Source organism: Schistosoma haematobium, chromosome 4 (assembly GCF_000699445.3).
Source record: "Schistosoma haematobium chromosome 4, whole genome shotgun sequence".
Lineage (NCBI taxonomy): Eukaryota > Metazoa > Platyhelminthes > Trematoda > Strigeidida > Schistosomatidae > Schistosoma > Schistosoma haematobium.
In genome coordinates, this window is record NC_067199.1 from 29,033,103 (window position 1) to 29,051,700 (window position 18,598).

An 18,598-nucleotide genomic window follows, 5' to 3' on the forward strand; every position below is an offset into this window, starting at 1 on the left:
ATTCAGGGAATAAGACTTGCAATATATGCTGTTTAAATGTCTAGTTACCAAAAGAGCTTTCGATAAGAAAGATCATTTATCTCCAAATATTGGATATTCGAAATTCATAGTCAAACCGCAATCCAATATATTTCGTTCTAAGCTCACACCAAAAGCTTCGAAATGAAATTTCAGTCATCTTAGACATAGAAGGTTCCATCAGATCATATTGTTATTCTAAGTTCTTACTTTGAGTTTGTGAGCAATTTAGTTTCTTACGCTTCCAAGGGACAAGTTGGCTCTTACGGTCTTTATTCGTTCAAACTAATTATTCTTTTAAATGGATACACGAACTAATTGATCGAAAGCTTCCCATACTCCATATTCTATTTCAGAAATCGTCGAAAATGTGAGAAATTAACATGCGTTCATAACCAAATTTCATAACTGCGGAGAGTCTCATTCTTCACAAAGAGTGGAATTCTGGACAATAAATGCTTTTAGTAACACATCTAGGTATCTTTTATCTAGTGAGTGTACATTTGGAGTCAATCCTCGGTCCATTTCAAGCAATCCCAAATTATTTCAAATCCTGGATCATACGCAATGCGCAATATTGACAAGATAGAGCTTCCACTTGCACGGTTATAAGCTTTGAATTTAATAATACCTGAGCACAGAGACCAATCGATCCCTTGAAATGACTTCACAGTGGTAATGGACTGTGTTTACCCTTAATGAAAATATTCTCCAGGTGATACAAATTCAGTTGACGTAATAACTCTGAAATTAAATGTTTTTCAATAGGTGAGGTTAGTTTGATCATTATAAAAACCAGTCAGAAGCACCAATTCTCAAAAAATAATATACATCTGACATCCATATTGCATTCCTTAACAGTTTATTCCAACAATTTCAACAAGAGATATAAACTCATATCCGTAGAATTTTCAATCACTATTGAATGAGATTGTTAGTCTGTCACGGTTTTTAATGACTTCACAACCACGTACATGTACAAGTTTTTAGTTCGATATGACATGGTCACTAACTAGCATTTATATACGTTTCACATTTGGATGTCTCTCCTTCAATCATTTAGCATGGAATAACGTTTAACTCATTTCTTGTTGGAATTATAGTGACTTTAAAACAGTATAAATCTTTACTTTGTAAGTACATCATTTACTCAAATACATGGATTTTGTGCCGTCATTCCACGACAGAGAATCTAATCTAGGTCTACCATCAAGTGTGCAGTCATTTTGCTTTTCACTTTTACAGAGCTTTACATGACATCACTATGAATTTTAAAATCAAACTAACTATTCACTGAAACAGAACACACTTCGAAATTCGGTTCTTACATTGGCGAGTAACAGACCCAAAGGTTTAACTTTCAACTATTTTGTTACTCAAACGATATTTGTTATCATCAAAGCAAAAGAAACTGAAGTTTTACAAGCATGTAATTAATTAAAAATAGGTAAATTTTTAGATGAATAATAAGACAACAGTATAAATAGAAATTAACTGACAACTACATAATCGTATACAACCTGAATCTAACACGACTTAAATTCACCAGTGTTTAAGCAATGTTCGTATTTCCGGTGGAGATAATTGGTTGGTTAAAACAGCTTGATTTTCGGACATGTGTAAGTCCAATTAGCTAACAACATTTGGTTGGCATAGATTTGGTTGATGCAAACTAAAGGTAAATTATATGAAAACAAGTAAGATTATACTGTTCTGAACGAAATCACGTATGAGACCTACTTACTGATTTCCACGTTATGTGTTGTTTGTAATGGACAAACTTTAAGTCTAAATAATCAAAATTCTATTGAAGTAAGCTATTTAAGTGAACATATATTTGTTTGTTTATTATCATAAATACTATGTTTCTATCAATCCCACTGGTTTTATTGTATATTTAATAAACGAACTAGATTATCGAATGGATAAACACTGGTTATCAACATCCACTAATTTCAAAAGAGTGAATGAATCTCAATCTGTATAAACAATGGAAATTATATCACTTGTGTTTGTAGATTATGATAATGTGTCCATATTCAGTTATGAATCTTAACTACAGAAACTGACTCGAATAGCGACATATAAAGGAGGGTAGTATGACGAACATGCAGTACTAACGGTGTAAGTAATACTGTTTACCGAGAAAGAACTACACACTGCATTTACTTGTAAAGCAATTTGCAAAACAATTCATCGAATACACCATTAGCACATCTTCCTTGAATTATCTTTTACAAACTTCTTTGTTCTTTCATTCCCGTTATTACTCCAGTTCCTTTTGTTTTTCTTTCCTTGCTACGCATTTTTCTCTTCTGTCTGTAAGGATCCTACTTCCAGTTCCTGAAACATTCTACTTATATCTGTTCATATAAGTAGAACACAATACACCACATATAGTGGCAAAAATATTGTCTGGTTGCATGAACATTTTTCAGTTCGGTCCTACAAATTCGAAGGGAGACCTTGAACATTCAATTGATTGTGATCATTGAACTAACACACATGTTGATTTTATGGCCATTTATAGAAACCTTAGAAATCTACCAGGATCCTCAATACAAAAGCTTTAGTTATCCATTAGAGGAACTCTGAACTTTGTACGCAAATGGAGTATTTCCTAGTTTATCACTTACATTATCCTTAACTCATTGTAATTATCTGATTTTCATTTCACAAATGTCAAATTTTTTTATCAAATTATCCATAATTTTATCTCACATTTGTTTCACTTAATCCTTCTGGCACCTTCAACTATAAAAGCAAAATATATCAGATGTCCTACTCTACTCTGACTGATCCAACATCAGTTCATTCGCTTTAAGTTTTAGTTCATATTTGTGCATTCAATTAAACAGAGTGATGATATTTCCGCTGAAATTCGTAACTCCATATCCCTTACCATTCCATTGTTCAGCCACTCGCATCTTGCAAAATGACTCAAACAGTGTATTGTCAATTGATCCAGTTGATGAAATCCATGGTACGACACTTGCTGTAATGATTTCAGTTGACGTATTCAAAGTGTTTTGATACATGAATGAGTTGATTGAAATCCATGTTTTTCCAAAGTTCTTACTCATCATTACACCTCCACCATTTGCTCCCAAACCGAACAATATGCCAAGTGGATTTGTGTACGCTATAATCTGTTCAACAAATGGTCCCATGTCTAGAAATTAAAAGTTAGGTATAATAAGATTTCCATTATTCGTATCAGAGTATTACTGAACAGAATGTTTGACGAATATGTTTCTCGTAAATTCGTACTAAGAATATCTTCAATCAGTGAAATTTGAATAATATCAATGAACATACAATGTGAAAATCATTTCTTACTGAAGGTATTTTCTACCACTTTGTTAATTCGATCCTTCAAAAATCTGAATCAATTTGGAAATGTTCTTCATTTACATAACGTTTTAGCTTGTAGAGTTGGACAATTTTTTGACATCCGAATGTTCGCTATAGCCTCATGTGATGTTTATTAATCATTGTGGGTGATGAAATAGTGGTTGTTTATTAGTGACCAAATAATAAGTTTGAAAAGTCTAAATATGTACGTTCCTAACAAAATCAATATCCGTATGATTGTTTAGTTTGAACTTTGGTTAGACTAAAATAGTTCGCATATCCAGTATATTCAACATTAGCTAACACAAGAAGCACCGCAGAAGCAATAAATGGTTTTCTATTTAGAAAGGTCTATTTTTTATTCTAGCAAAGAAACATCCTTCAATTTATTTGTCTCAATCATCTTGAGATGCTAATACATCTTTAGATAATCTAGAAGGTAATATATTTCGATTCTAACCCACTAAAACACACAAAGATATAGATTAGATGTTGTATATATAGACTTTTATTTGTTAATTTATTAATGAATGAAGGCTAACATTATGGTGAAAACGACCATGTAATACTCACAACTTGGAGAAATTCAATTCGTCAAGCTTAGAGTTGTAATGTATTTCTGTCGAAATGAATATTATTGCAACGAATCCCTGAATAAACTTAGTCTTTCAACTATAAATAATAGCATTCGACTAATAACAAAACTGAAATTTCTATGATAACTTACCGATCCATATTCTGTCAGGTAATTTGCTAATCATAAAGCAACGTTTCTCCAAATCGAATGACCCCTTCATATTAAATGCACGTCCACAATAAAACAGACGATCACGAACATTTAAGAATGTATCTGACTGACGACTAGGCAACGGCACAGCAGGATTCCGCAATGCCTTGTAATGAGGTAAATCACATGGATCTGAATACAGAAGTTAACATCAAGACTAATGATTATCATATACCACAGCATCATAATTTGGCACTTGTTACTGATCCATTTCATATGAATAACATTATATGCGTGAACCGTTTTGTCGAAGATGAAACAAAATGATACTCAATAACATTCATTAACATATGATGGTCCTGTAACATGTCCAAACCTACTCACTCAAAAAAGTATGTGTACATCATCCTATAGTTCGGTAGTGGATATTAAATTTATTTAGAATCCACCTTTGTATTGTTTCATGGAAGTTCTCAAGTGTGTCTATCCAAACATGCGAAACTTAAATCTCCTTCCCTCCCTTAACTGTTCAAAAACAGGCTTCTGTACCTACATCAAACCTACCATAAAAAGACCAGTTTTGATTTACTTTCCAAAGTAGCGTGACTACTGTCTTTTTTATTATCTCGATTGCTTTATATCCTTTCCTCCAATTGACAAGGCAAATTACGATGAAGCAGTTAAGAACATATCGTGCTAATATATTGTATACTTCTAAATAACAAATTAATGAGTTCTGATGTGTATATTTTATTCAGTAACTATTACTGTTGATTTTCTAAGTTGGTTGGTACCATGTGCTTGAGAGTTATGCAACTAATGTTACGCCATAATAACATTCATTATTGAGAATGATCATCATTGACATTAATACACAATGATCGTAGATCTTGTTTGAAACTCTGAACTGCTAAGTATTTGACTATAAGAGGAATTTGCGGGATGTTACTTACTACTCAATTTATCGATAAATAGACTAGGAGAAGTTCAAGCAAAAAGTAAACCGTACTTGCAGTGCACAGAATGTTTTGAGAATATTTAAAATTTTGTCAAAATCTGTCCAAATGCATTTGGTTTTCTGTCTGATGTTCATCTTTGCATAAGTATATTGTTCCTATCCTGATATTTTAGTAATATCAGTCGGTTGACTATCGGTGACATTACAACACTCAGTTATACGAAATTCTTAACAAAAGGGAAAAACTCTGAATTATTTACAACTTTTGGTAAAATTAACAGTCTGTCTAGTAAACTGATGAGATTCGAAACAACTGGACAGACTATGTTGCATTGCACAGTTGTCTTGTTTAAAAAACCAAGATCCTTGACTTAATGTGAGAAATTTCGATTTTTCTAAATCATTTTGGCCAACACGGATAAATGTCTTAATTAATGTTGATATATCTTGTCAATCCAATTCCTTACAATACAGTCCAATAAAACGTTTACCACGGAATGTTTCCATGCTAAGAAATTATCTATACATTTGTCGACACAACTGGTTCTTAAAATCAAGTTGCGTTATGCTGATTTTATCATAGTTGAAAAGAGCAAGAACAAAGATTTTGCAGAATAGCATGAATTAATTTTATTTAGTAGGTTCTCGTCAGCTGCTTGCAACCTGTGATATTTAAAATTATAATGACATAATGCATTAAAGTTACTTACATGAAAGAGTTTGGTTGGAAGACATATTCATATAGTATAGCAAGAGTGTAAATTAAAATTCATAGACTAAATGTTGTAAATATATACCTTGTGTGAAATAACATTCTAAAATACTAATTGTGACAACGGTTCGAAGGGCTAGAAACAAGTGATTACATAATTCGTAAACATTGATAGGAATAAAACGAGTAGAGCTCAGTTGATAAAATGAGATTATTAATTTGGAAAATAGTTGAAACAAAACTCAATGATGTAATAAATGCAAGAAAGAGTTTAGAGAAAAGGAAAAAAAGATTAAACGAAAGAATATTAGTCACCAAGGCAAAGAGAGATTAATAACCGTCTCCTTTTGGACACATAAGTCAGGTTTCTGACACCTGATGGAAATGGCTTCAGCAAATTTCAGAAGCGAGCTCTACTCATTTTATTCCTATGGAAATAAAATGAATTCATGCTATTCTGCTAAAATCTTTGTTCTTGCTCTTTCCAACTATGATAAAGGGAAATATGTGTATGAAAATTCATCATGGTTGTAACATTGCTTTTGGGTAAAAAGTAAGATGGGAAACAGTCATCGAAATAGTGGATTTCACTTATAAACTGGTGAATAAATTATATGACATAAACTTATTTTTTATGTTGCATTCACAAATCGGTAGCTATAAATAGTTTTTAAATAATATACAGAAATAAAACTCACATGAGTATGTATGGTAGTCAAGTTCTACATGTATATGAGATCTAAATTTGTAAAATTTTGATCTTACACAGCCACTAAAGACAGAAATATTGCGTTCATACGGTTTACATACAACTTCGATTAGAACTGGGTATTTTTCAACAGATGTCCGAGACGATTTGAATTTCAATCGGAAGATAGCTGTGTAGCTTTTACCAAAGTATAAATGACCAGTCTAAATAGAGGAATAAAAGAAGTGATGACAAACAAGTGTTGTTTCTGAACAAATTGGACGTATATAAGTAGTTCAAATGATTAACAAATATTGAGTTTTTTTTTTCAATCCAACCATAAGTCTAAGCTAATGTTAAAAAAACCACACATATATCGGTCTATCAAGTGTCTTCAAAATAAACTGCCTAGAATAAGGTTAAATGAATAATTGTGAATCTCAAAACTGAATATGAACAATTCCATTTCATAGTATTATATGAAAAACTTAAGAATACAAAGACTACAGCTTCAGTTTTACAACAGTACAAATGATTTAAAACTGACATATGTAACTCTGTAGTAAATTGGTTTTCCTAAAATGTCAAATAAGTTCAGCTAAAAACGGACATAGAACATTACAGTAGGATTTCTATTGATTATTGTCAAACACGATGTATGTAATGGAAATATTGTATCGTGGCCGGGTTCGGTTTTAAAAATATTATCGCTTTGACTGTGATCAAATTTACCATGCCGTTCAATCAACCAATTTCGCATACAGACTGTTCTCTTATAAATATATATCTTCATGCTTGTATAAGGTAGCATTTATGACTGACCGTTTGTGAGAGCCCACGCACTTAGTCCTTTTATCCGCTTAATTTGTGATTGCTTAAATTTCTTGAATCTTCGCATACACATGCATATATGGTGGCTTGTTAAGCAGCACTCATTAATTGATCTTCATCACCTTGTGAGTATCAGTTGTTCTATTTGAGCGTTGCCTGAAATAAGCTTACTTACTTACTTACACCTGTTACTCCTCGTGAAGGAGCATAGGTCGCTCACCAGCATTCTCCATCCAACCCTGTCCTGGGCAATCCTTTCCAGCTCCTTCCAGTTGTTATTCATCCTTTTCATATCTGCTTCTATTATCCGACGTAATGTGTTCTTTGGCCTTCCTCTTTTCCGCTTCCCTTCAGAATTCCAAGTTAGAGCTTGCCTCGTGATGCAGTTTGACGATTTGCGTATTGTATGTCCTATCCATTTCCATCGTCTTTTCCTAATTTCTTCTTCAGCTGGAAGTTGGTTTGTTCTCTCCCACAAAAGGCTATTGCTGATGGTATCCGGCCAATGGATGTTGAGTATCTTGCGTAGACAGCTATTTATAAATACTCGTACCTTCTTGATTGTGGTTGTTGTAGTTCTCCAAGTTTCAGCTCCATACAGTAGAATTGCCTTGACATTCGTATTGAAGATTCTCACTTTGATATTGGTTGAAAGTTGTTTTGAGTTCCATATGTTCTTCAATTGTAGGAATGCGGCCCTTGCTTTGCCAATCCTCGCCTTTACGTCTGCATCCGAACCTCCTTGTTCATCGATGATGCTTCCCAGGTATGTGAAGGATTCTACATCTTCCAGAGTTTCGCCATCAAGGGTGATTGGATTGCTGTTCTCCGCTTTGAATTTGAGGACCTTGGTTTTCCCTTTGTGTATACTGAGGCCTACTGATGCAGAGACTGCTGCTACACTGGCTGTCTTCATCTGCATCTGTTCGTGTGTACGTGATAGGAGGGCTAGGTCATCTGCGAAGTCCAGATCGTCTAATTGATTCTGAGCTGTCCATTGTATTCCGTGTTTTCCTTCAGATGTTGAGGTCTTCATAATCCAGTCGACCACCAGAAGAAAGAGGAAGGGAGAGAGTAAACAGCCTTGTCTGACTCCGGTCCTTACTTGGAATGCATCCGTCAGCTGTCCTCCATGCACTACTTTGCACTGTAGTCCGTCGTATGAGTTCCGGATAATATTGACAATCTTCTCAGGAACTCCGTAGTGTCGAAGAAGTTTCCATAATGTCCTCCTATCTACACTGTCGAATGCCTTTTCATAATCAATGAAGTTGATGTATAGTGACGAGTTCCATTCAACTGATTGTTCGACGATGATCCGTAGTGTTGCAATTTGGTCTGTGCACGACCGATCCTTTCGGAATCCAGCTTGTTGATCTCGAAGTTGGGCATCTACTGCATCCTTCATCCGGTTCAGCAACACTCTGTTGAAGACTTTCCCTGGTATTGACAGTAGTGTAATGCCTCTGTAGTTTTCACATTTGCTCAGATCTCCTTTCTTTGGAATCTTGATGAGGTGTCCTTCTTTCCAGTCCATCGGCACTTGTTCCTCCTCCCAAATCTTTTTGAATAGAGGGTAAAGCATGCTTGTGGTTACTTCGACGTCTGATTTCAGTGCTTCAGCTGGTATGTTGTCGGGTCCTGCTGCTTTCCCGTTCTTGATTTGTCTGACGGCCATTCTAATTTCTTCCGTCGTTGGTGGGTTGACCTCTATAGGAAGATCTGTGTGTGCTGCTTCGATGTTCGGTGGATTCATTGGAGCCGGCCTATTCAGGAGTTCCTCGAAGTATTCTACCCATCTGTTTCGCTGTTGTTGAATTTCAGTGATTGGCTTGCCTTCTTCGTCTTTGACCGGTCTCTCTGGTTTTCTGTATTTCCCTGATAATTTCTTCGTTGTATCGTAAAGCTGTTTCATGTTTCCTTCTCTAGCAGCTTTTTCTGCCGTCGTTGCTAGTTCTTCAACGTATTTCTTCTTGTCGGCTCTAATGCTTCTCTTCACTTGCTTGTTTGCTTCTATGTATTCAGCTTGTGCTTGGACTTTCTCTGCTCGTGTTCGGCTGTTGTTAATTGCTGTCTTCTTGTTCTTCCTTTCTTTGATCTTATCCAGTGTTTCTATAGAGATCCATTCCTTACGATGGTGTTTCTTTAGACCCAGAACCTCTTGACACGTTGAAGTCAATGTTTCTTTGATGCCTTTCCAGTTGTCCTCCATGGTAGTTTCTTCTTCCTTCAGTAGATCTTGAAAGGCTTGGAACCTGTTGTTGAGAGCTATCTTGAATTCATTGAGTTTGACAGTATCTCGAAGGAGGGCTGTATTGAACCTTTGTAGTGCTGTTTGTCCACTTGTCCAGTTCTTTTTTAGCTTCAATTTTAAATTGGCTACAACTAGGTGGTGATCTGAAGCTACGTCAGCACCTCTCCTGGTTCTCACATCTTCCATTGTCCTTCGGAATTTTTTGTTGATGCAAATATGATCTATCTGGTTCTCTGTAGTGTGGTCCGGTGAGATCCATGTAGCCTTGTGTATACGCTTGTGTGGAAATATTGTGCCTCCTATGACTAATTTGTTGAATGCACACAAATTTGCAAATCCTTCTCCATTTTCGTTTCTCTGTCCCAGTCCATGTCGTCCCATAATATCTTCATATCCAGTGTTGTCTATTCCGACCTTGGCATTTAGATCTCCCATCAGAATGGTGAGGTCCTTTCTTGAGCATTTCTCTATGATTGACTGCAGCCGCTCGTAGAATTGATCTTTAATGTCGTCGTTGCTATCATTGGTGGGTGCATAACATTGGATAATATTCATTAAGATCCCCTCCTTCTTTGTTTTGAATGATGCTTTGATGATTCTGGATCCGTGGGATTCCCATCCTACAAGTGCATTTCGTGCTACTTTGGACAGCATTAGAGCAACTCCTTGAGTGTGTGGAGCATTTTCCTCTTCGTGACCGGAGTATAGCAGCATCTCTCCCGTAGCTAGCCTTTTCTGTCCAGCTTGGGTCCAGTGAGTTTCGCTGATTCCCAGTACTGCCAAGTTGTATCTCCTCATTTCCGTTGCTATTTGGCTGGTCTTCCCGGTTTCCCACATTGTTCGAACGTTTCATGTACCTATAAAAATTTTTGCTCTGGTTGTTAGAAGGGGCATCGGCCTCGTGGCTTCCGAAGGAACTCGGCTTTCACCATGAAGCGTCATAATTCTTCTAAATGAAGACCTTCTAACTCTCAGGGCAGAGTTAAAATGGTTTGAATTATTTTTTCTGGCAAGCGTTTTTTTAGCGAGTTAGTTTTCTACGGGATGGGGACGCTAACCCCATGCCCAACCCTCCTCCTTTACCCGGGCTTGGGACCGGCAGTAACTCTAGAAGAGCTACAGGCGGAGTTTGAAATAAGCTATTGACACTAATTTATTATTTCGCCTTCTGGAAATAATACTCCGTCAAGGAATTATAATGACGACGGTTACTCGGGCGATTATTAGAAATCGATAACGACAACAGAATGTTTTACTTTAAGCAATAATTTTTCTAGTAGAAATCTGACTGGTCATTTCAAGTCTGAAATGTTGATTATCTAACTCACAAGGATGCTACATTTTGAAATGTAAATGATACTTCATTTTCGAATAATTGGAAAACTTTAATATACTGCCATAAAGAACAACCGATTATTCATTTCAGAAAACCTATGTGAAGTTATTTCTCAAAATAGAATTCAGTTCATGTGAGACTTTGAAAAACTGTTTGCAAATCTTTAATAATATTTTTACAAATGACATGAATGTTACCAAAGATTGGGAACAAATCAAAACAATCGGAAGCAAACTATTTCTGCTTGTCAATGCCTTACGTTCCTTTCGTTTAATACAGTTTACGTTTACCATGTTCGAATCTGTGAAATTTTGTGATTTAACTTCAATATGCAACAAAACACATAAGCTTACTGTGAACTGAACCGACTTGGATACTGGATTTAAAGCAGTTTTCAATGTTATATCATCTGTATTCCCCGTTTTATTAAATACGTCAATTGACTGTATCTGTGGACTGAGATAGAATATTATTGACTGTCTTTCGCATTCCAATCCGGTACCGTTCATCATTTGAACCAGAGTTTGAAGATAAACTTCATCGCTGTGTACAGCATTAGAAACAAACAATTTGAAAATAAAGTATTGAAACAAGCTACCCTGATCATAAAATGTGGTAGTAATTGTACTACAAAATATATAATGTAAAATATAATATTGACTGAGAATTATGCACAGTTGTTTTTGTGGATCGATTTTAGAGGTCTAAAAATGACTAAGTATTCATCAAATAATTTGTATTATACTCCACGCTTTATTTGATCACGAATTCACACTTTAATTGTGACCAGTGAAGTTCAGTCTTTGTTGGGTGTGAGGAAAGTACTTGTCATAGACAATGGAAGGTCGTAACGCAATCTCGCTACTTGATTAGACATGTACATCATTATATATATGAATGGTTTAATGACCAGTTTTCTCATGTGTGCAGAAATCTAAATGTTTATGCTTGAATAACTGACAGGATTTTGAGATATAAGACATTCATTGAATATCCGTTAAATAAATGAGCTGCATTTCCCGCAGATAGAATTACCTCACTTGTTTTGATGTTCTTTTTTCTGAAATACAACTACATTTTTGTTGTCTGACCACTTACCTGTTTAATCAGATCACTAAAATCTTCACGCGTCCTCAACTATCTCAATATTCTATTAAACCAACAGTGTCATCATGAAGATGTTTTGAATGAAAGAGTAATAGTTTCAATAGAAGGTGTGTTGTTGACACCTTCTAAAAATGAGGAAGAATAAAAAGGTATACTTGATATCTGATTAAAAACCAACAAACGAAATTTCTGATGATCAAAGTGTTCTGTTAATTAATTTACGGTTGACTATGCACTTGACTGGATTGATCCACATGAAACAAAATTATAAATGTTAGTCAGGTTTACTTTTGGTATTATTCCATTGGTTTGGAAATCATATGGTTCAACATATCACAAACCATCCATAAATGGGACTCTATTTATATGACTTATAATTAATAGTAAATTTTGAAAGAAACCACGTCTAGTAGAGGATAAATTTTATAATTTTTTCTTGAGACATATTTCATATAATTAACAAATAAAGGTCAGACAAATTATCACAGCCATTGTATCCTCTCACATTTGATTCTTTCGACGATTATATTTTACGCATTCACCTCATAATGCTTCTGACCAGCTAGAATTCGGCTAAACAAACAGACCGAACAGTTTTAGTATGAACTATGAACACAATTGAAAACACATTCTGAGTTTGAATAATTTTTTCTGTCAGCGTTTTTTTAGCGAGTTAGTTGTCTACGGGATGGGGACGCTAACCCCATGCCCAACCCTCCTCCTTTATCCGGGCTTGGGACCGGCAGTAGCCCTCGGAGGGACTCCAGGAGGAGTTTTCCAGGCCTTTCATGATCTGCTCAATGGAGAAGGAACTACTGTGGAGAGCAACTGGAAAAGGATCAAAGAGGCAATCACTTCAACATGTCATGAGGTCCTGGGTCACAAGAAGCACCATCACAAGGAATGGATCACTGTTGATACACTGGATAAGATTCAAAACATGAAAAACAAGAAGGCAGCAATCAATACCAGCCGAACAAGAGCAGAAAAAGCCAAGGCACAAGCTGAATACACAGAAGTTAACAAACAAGTGAAGAGGAGCATCAGAACCGACAAACGCAAATATGTGGAAGATTTAGCAACGGCGGCGGAAAAGGCTGCAACAGAAGGAAACATGAGACAGCTGTATGACACAACAAAAAGCTCGCTGGGAATTATATTAAACCAGAACGATCGGTAAAAAGCAAGGAAGGAAAAGTAATCACCGACATTGAAGAACAGCAAAACTGGTGTGTAGAACATTTTAAGGAACTCTCAGGTCGACCAGCTCCACTAAACCCACCCAACACTCAAGTAGCACCCACAGACCTCGCAAGCGATGTTGGTCCACCAAAAATTGAAGAGATCAGAATGGCCATCAGACAAATTAAGAGCGGCAAAGCAGCAAGACCAGACAACATTCCAGCAGAGGCACTGAAAGCAGACGTAGCAGTAACTGCAAAGATACTCAACATTCTCTTCAGCAAGATTTAGGATGAAGAACAAGTACCAACAGACTGGAAAGAAGGACACCTGATCCAGATGCCGAAGAAAAGCGATCTCAGCAAGTGTGATAACTACAGGGGCATCGCTCTTCTCTCAATACCAGGAAAAATATTCAACAGTGTGTTTTTAAACAGAATGAAGTACTTCATAGACGCCCAACTTCGAGATCAACAGTCTGGATTCCACAAGGATCGATCGTGTACCGACCAAATTGCAACACTAAGGAACATTGTGGAACAATTAATTGAGTGGAATTCACCACTCTACATCAACGTCATTGACTACAAGAATGCATTTGACAGAGTGGACAGAACAACACTACGGAGGCTTCTTCGACACCACGGCGTGCCTCAGAAGATAGTCAATATCATACGGAATTCCTATGACAGATTAAACTGAAGCATCGTGCATGGAGGACACCTGACAGACTCGTTCGAAGTGAAAACTGGTGTCAGGCAAGGTTGCTTACTCTTAACCTTCCTTTTTCTCCTGGTGATCGACTGTATCATGAAGATCTCAACATGTGGGAGGAAGCATGGATTACAGTGGATAGCTAGGATACACCTGGACGACCTAGACTTCGCAAATGATCTGGCTCTTCTATTGCACACGCAACGACAAATGCAGAAGACGACCAGTGTAGCAACAGCCTCAGCAGCAGTGGGCCTCAACACACACAAAGGGAAAAGCAAGATTCTCCGATACAACACAACATGCACCAATCGAATCACACTTGACGTAGAAGCTTTGGGGGATATAGAACCCTTCACATATCTGGGGAGTATCATTGATGAGTACGGTGGATCTGATGCAGATGTGAAGGCGCGGATCGGCAAAGCAAGAGCAGCGTATTTACAACTGAAGAACATCTGGAGCTCAGAGCAACTGTCAACCAACACCAAGGTCAGAATTTACAATACAAATGTCAAGACAGTTCTACTGTATGGGGCAGAAACCTGGAGAACTACGAAAGCCATCATCCAGAAAATACAGGTGTTTATTAACAATTGTCTACGCAAAATACTTCAGATCCATTGGCCGGACACTATTAGCAACAACGTACTGTGGGAGAGAACAAACCAGATCCCAGTGGAGGAAGAAATCAGGAAGAAGCGCTGGAAGTGGATAGGACACACATTGAGGAAAGCACCCAACTGCGTCACAAGGCAAGCCCTCGCATGGAATCCTCAAGGTCAAAGGAAAAGAGGAAGACCAAAGAACACATTACGCCGAGAAATGGAGATAGACATGAGAAAAATGAACAAGAATTGGATGGAAATAGAAAGGAAGGCCCAGGACAGAGTGGGTAGGAGAATGCTGGTCGGCGGCCTATGCTCCATTGGGAGTGACAGGCGTAAGTAATGGCCATTCTGAGTTAAAACAGTATTCCTTACAATCAAAAACAGGTTAAGCCGGCGGAACAGTTGAATATATGACTTTATCAAGTAAGAAATCACTGATTTTGAACTGAACGATATAAAAGCCGAGAAACTGGAAATTTTCACATTATGCTGGTGTAGCAGAACCACACGAAATGTATTGCCTCCCGTCGCCAAAACAGTAGTTTTTATAATGGTTCTAACCTGAATAATTGATTTCGATTATTACCCTGACCAAGTGCAAACCAACACCGCGGACGAAAGGTTGGAATTATGTAGACTTAAATCGCTGAGATGATCTCAAATATAATATTCATGCAGTTTTTACATATAACTTAAATTACTAGTGACCTGCAGAAGGTGAATAAACTCATGTGAATTAGCAACACTGTGTGAAGTGAATGATTTGAGTTTGACATTAATCTGTATCACAAGGTAATTCGTTTTCAAATCAAATTTTATGACGTTGACTTAATGGTAGCTTGGTAGTCAAGTAACACAATAGACTGATTAAGGTATTTCTTGTGGTAGTGTTGTACAAATGGCTACGAACTGATGTCATTTCATACTGATATTGACATCGTAAGTTGTAGGTGATTTACACTCGGTTTAGATGCTGATAAATAGATCCTGAGATGCACTAGAAGACTACTTAACAGAATAATTAAAATCTACTATTGTAAAATCAACTCATTTGTAATAGGGAATCAATTATATGAAAGTATAAACACTAAACGAAGGTTAGGATATTTTGAACAAACCGATCAGGGCAATCATTGGATGCAACCAGTGATAATTGAGATGGTATAACTTTAATTGAAGGTTTTTCCAAGCCAGTTCTTACACAAGTTACAGATAAGTTGGTGAGTTTTGTAATATTATTGAAACGACCAGCAAACTGCAGCAACCAGACAGTCCCATTTTCAACACTTTTACTATCACTTAACTGGATATCCACTGAAAGGATGGCAGTGTTGCGCATTAGAGGTACACTAACGGTTCCTGTAAATTGGAAATAATGTTCTCATAAATATTTCGTGCAATTTAGATTCTAGGACAATGTATTTGTATTGAATTAATGGTAGGCCATCCAAGCAACACTTAAATTAATTGTATGATAATATAACAAAAAGCAGAGCAGACGTTCCTGGAAATCTGTCACTCATTTGGACATCTAGAACATGTAATGTTTCTGGCAAACGTTTCATATTGCAATCCGAGTGGATTTCAGATCACCTAAAGAAGTCCTGATCACAGGTAAATGGTTATTTCACTACAGAGAGTTTGCTGAGGTTATTGAATCTCATGGATTACATCATGGATTTTGTCATGGATTAATGTTAGATAAATAATGATTGAAAGTCAAGAAGCACTGAACGAATGATTCGTTCTAATACTGGATTCTTTGACAGCGTACATTCACGACCCACCTGGGATAGAACACGGACTCACAGTGAGCCCCTAACATTTAAACAACCGAGCTGGTATCCGGTGAATTCCATTTATACCATAATCTCGAAAAACTATTTGCGTAAATGAGTGTGTAAGTATCATCACCAAGGTTTGACTTGATAATTTCAAATAAATTGAGCATTGGGTAGATTGTTACAGATAAAATAATATATTTGTAATATCCCAATGAGTAGAAAAATGAGATTTTCTGACCTAAGCCTCTTCTTCAGAAAATTAATAGCCAGATTAGAATTAACCAAAAACTAATACCGCCATGGCACAACAGGAGAACTCCAAAGAATCTTAAAACAACACATAATTAAAGTATATTATAGAACAGCGAACACACTTCGAGATAATTTAGTTCGCTTGAAATAAATACTCCCCTTTATGTCAACAGAGAACTGTGTATACAAATTAGGATGTGCCGATTGTGATGCTTTCGATGTTGGAAATTCATCTCGCGAAATCTTGACTCGAACCAAAGAATATCTTAGGTACACAAAGAAACTATCGAATAATCCCGTAGAACTAGATAGACTTCAAATTAAATAGGCAATAGCAATTCACTCCATTTTCAACAACCACCAAATCGATTTCAAGAACATCAAAATATTACAAAAGGGTTTTTCCAACTATAAAGAATGGAGAGTAGCTGAAGCCTTCCATATAATGCTTAGTCCTACCGCTCTCAATACAAATGAACGCCTCAATAAACATCCAACTTGGATTATCTATCCATGACATCTGCTTGTTCAGACCTGCTTCTTATTGATCGCACATACTTTCTTGCGTTGTTCCTTTGTACTATTTAAACCTGGATTAATTTTAATTTCGTTATCAATTCTCCGAAGAAGTGGCTTATGCTGAGTCATGAAATGTCAGAAAATCTCATTTGTCTACTCATTGGGATATTACAAATGTATTAATTTACTTATATTTGCATAAACATTCAATTTTGTTCTGAGTCATAGGATTATCGTGGCAACTTAGTAGCTAATTTGTTGTCTAGAGAAGATAAAGAATATGAATCCCATCCATTAAACCTAAATTTAATGGTCAACTCACCGATATTAGAGATATTTTTAAAGCGAATTATCAGGTGATCGATTAGGCCTGTCTGATTATTTGGTTCATAGGTAGATGAATAAACAGTTGTCAGTGGGACTAAATTTGAACCCAAGCTTATTCTGAAATCAATGATACTTATTATGGTCTCATTGTTATCATTTGCTCCACCTCCACTAATTTCTACAGACGAGTTTGGATAAGTGGAATTCAGTGGAAATATATACTTCACAGTAATAGTTGTTCTTCCACCTGGCTGAAGGTTAACTCTGATTGGAAGTAATTCGACCAGTATCTGAAAGGAAAATATTTGAAGTCATATTACCGCAATAATGGTTGAATGTTGCTGAAACTTCGAATAGTTTTGTAGTTCAAATTTCCCAAATACCTTCTGTTATATGCGGACGAGAATAAATGAATGGTAACAGTTAGGAATTATTTATGGATTAATATTATATGTATATTCTAATTGTATGACTATTAAGTGATTATATATATATATATATATATATATATATATATATATATATATATATATATATATATATATATATATATATATATATATATATATATATATTCCTCTTATTATAAGCTTTTATTTAACCAGTAGACTATTACTATACGATTTATCATTCTTAAGTTATGTCAGGTTTATTAATTGCAGTCTCCCACAACCACAGTTACTTTTGGCTTGATCTTGTCCTATTCCCGAGAGTTAGAAGGTCTTCAATCAAAAGAGTTATGAGGCCTCATGGTGAAGGTCAAGTTCCTTCAGAAGTTACGAGGCTGATGCCCTTTCCGACAACCAGAGCAACCATTAATTTAGATACATGGAACGCTCGACAATGTGGGAGACCAGAAGAGTGTTCCAAATGGCTGCAGAAATGAAGAGATACAAACTGGAGTTGCTTGGAATCAGTGAAACACACACAGGTTGGAGAATATAGACTAGCTTCAGGAGAGCTGTTGTTATACTCCGGCCATGAAGAAGAAGCTGCACTGATGTTATCCAAACAAGCACAAAAAGCACTTATAGTATGGGAATCTCACGGACCCAGGATTATCAAAGCCTTCCTCAAAACAAAGAAAGAGGGCATTTCAATGAACGTCATCTAATGCTTTGCGCCTACCAAGGATTACAATGAAGACATTAAAGATTAAATCTACGATCGAATGCAGTCAATCGTTGAGAAATACCCAACAAATGACTTGGCCATCCTGATGGA

At 36.2% G+C, this 18,598-nt stretch overlaps 1 protein-coding gene across 1 annotated transcript in view; it reads right to left on the bottom strand.

The window, feature by feature from the left end:
* Window positions 1-1,610: 1,610 nt before the first annotated feature.
* Window positions 1,611-18,598, bottom strand: part of JMJD6_7 (jumonji domain-containing protein 6) — a gene marked incomplete at both ends in the record, with an annotated part of 50,190 nt that continues 33,202 nt past the window's right edge. The window contains 7 exons of the mRNA XM_051219354.1: window positions 1,611-1,690; window positions 2,921-3,190; window positions 4,100-4,291; window positions 6,468-6,681; window positions 11,232-11,421; window positions 15,611-15,851; window positions 17,370-17,664. Coding sequence (XP_051066714.1) covers window positions 1,611-1,690; window positions 2,921-3,190; window positions 4,100-4,291; window positions 6,468-6,681; window positions 11,232-11,421; window positions 15,611-15,851; window positions 17,370-17,664 — 1,482 coding nt within the window. The remainder of the gene's footprint in view (window positions 1,691-2,920; window positions 3,191-4,099; window positions 4,292-6,467; window positions 6,682-11,231; window positions 11,422-15,610; window positions 15,852-17,369; window positions 17,665-18,598) is intronic.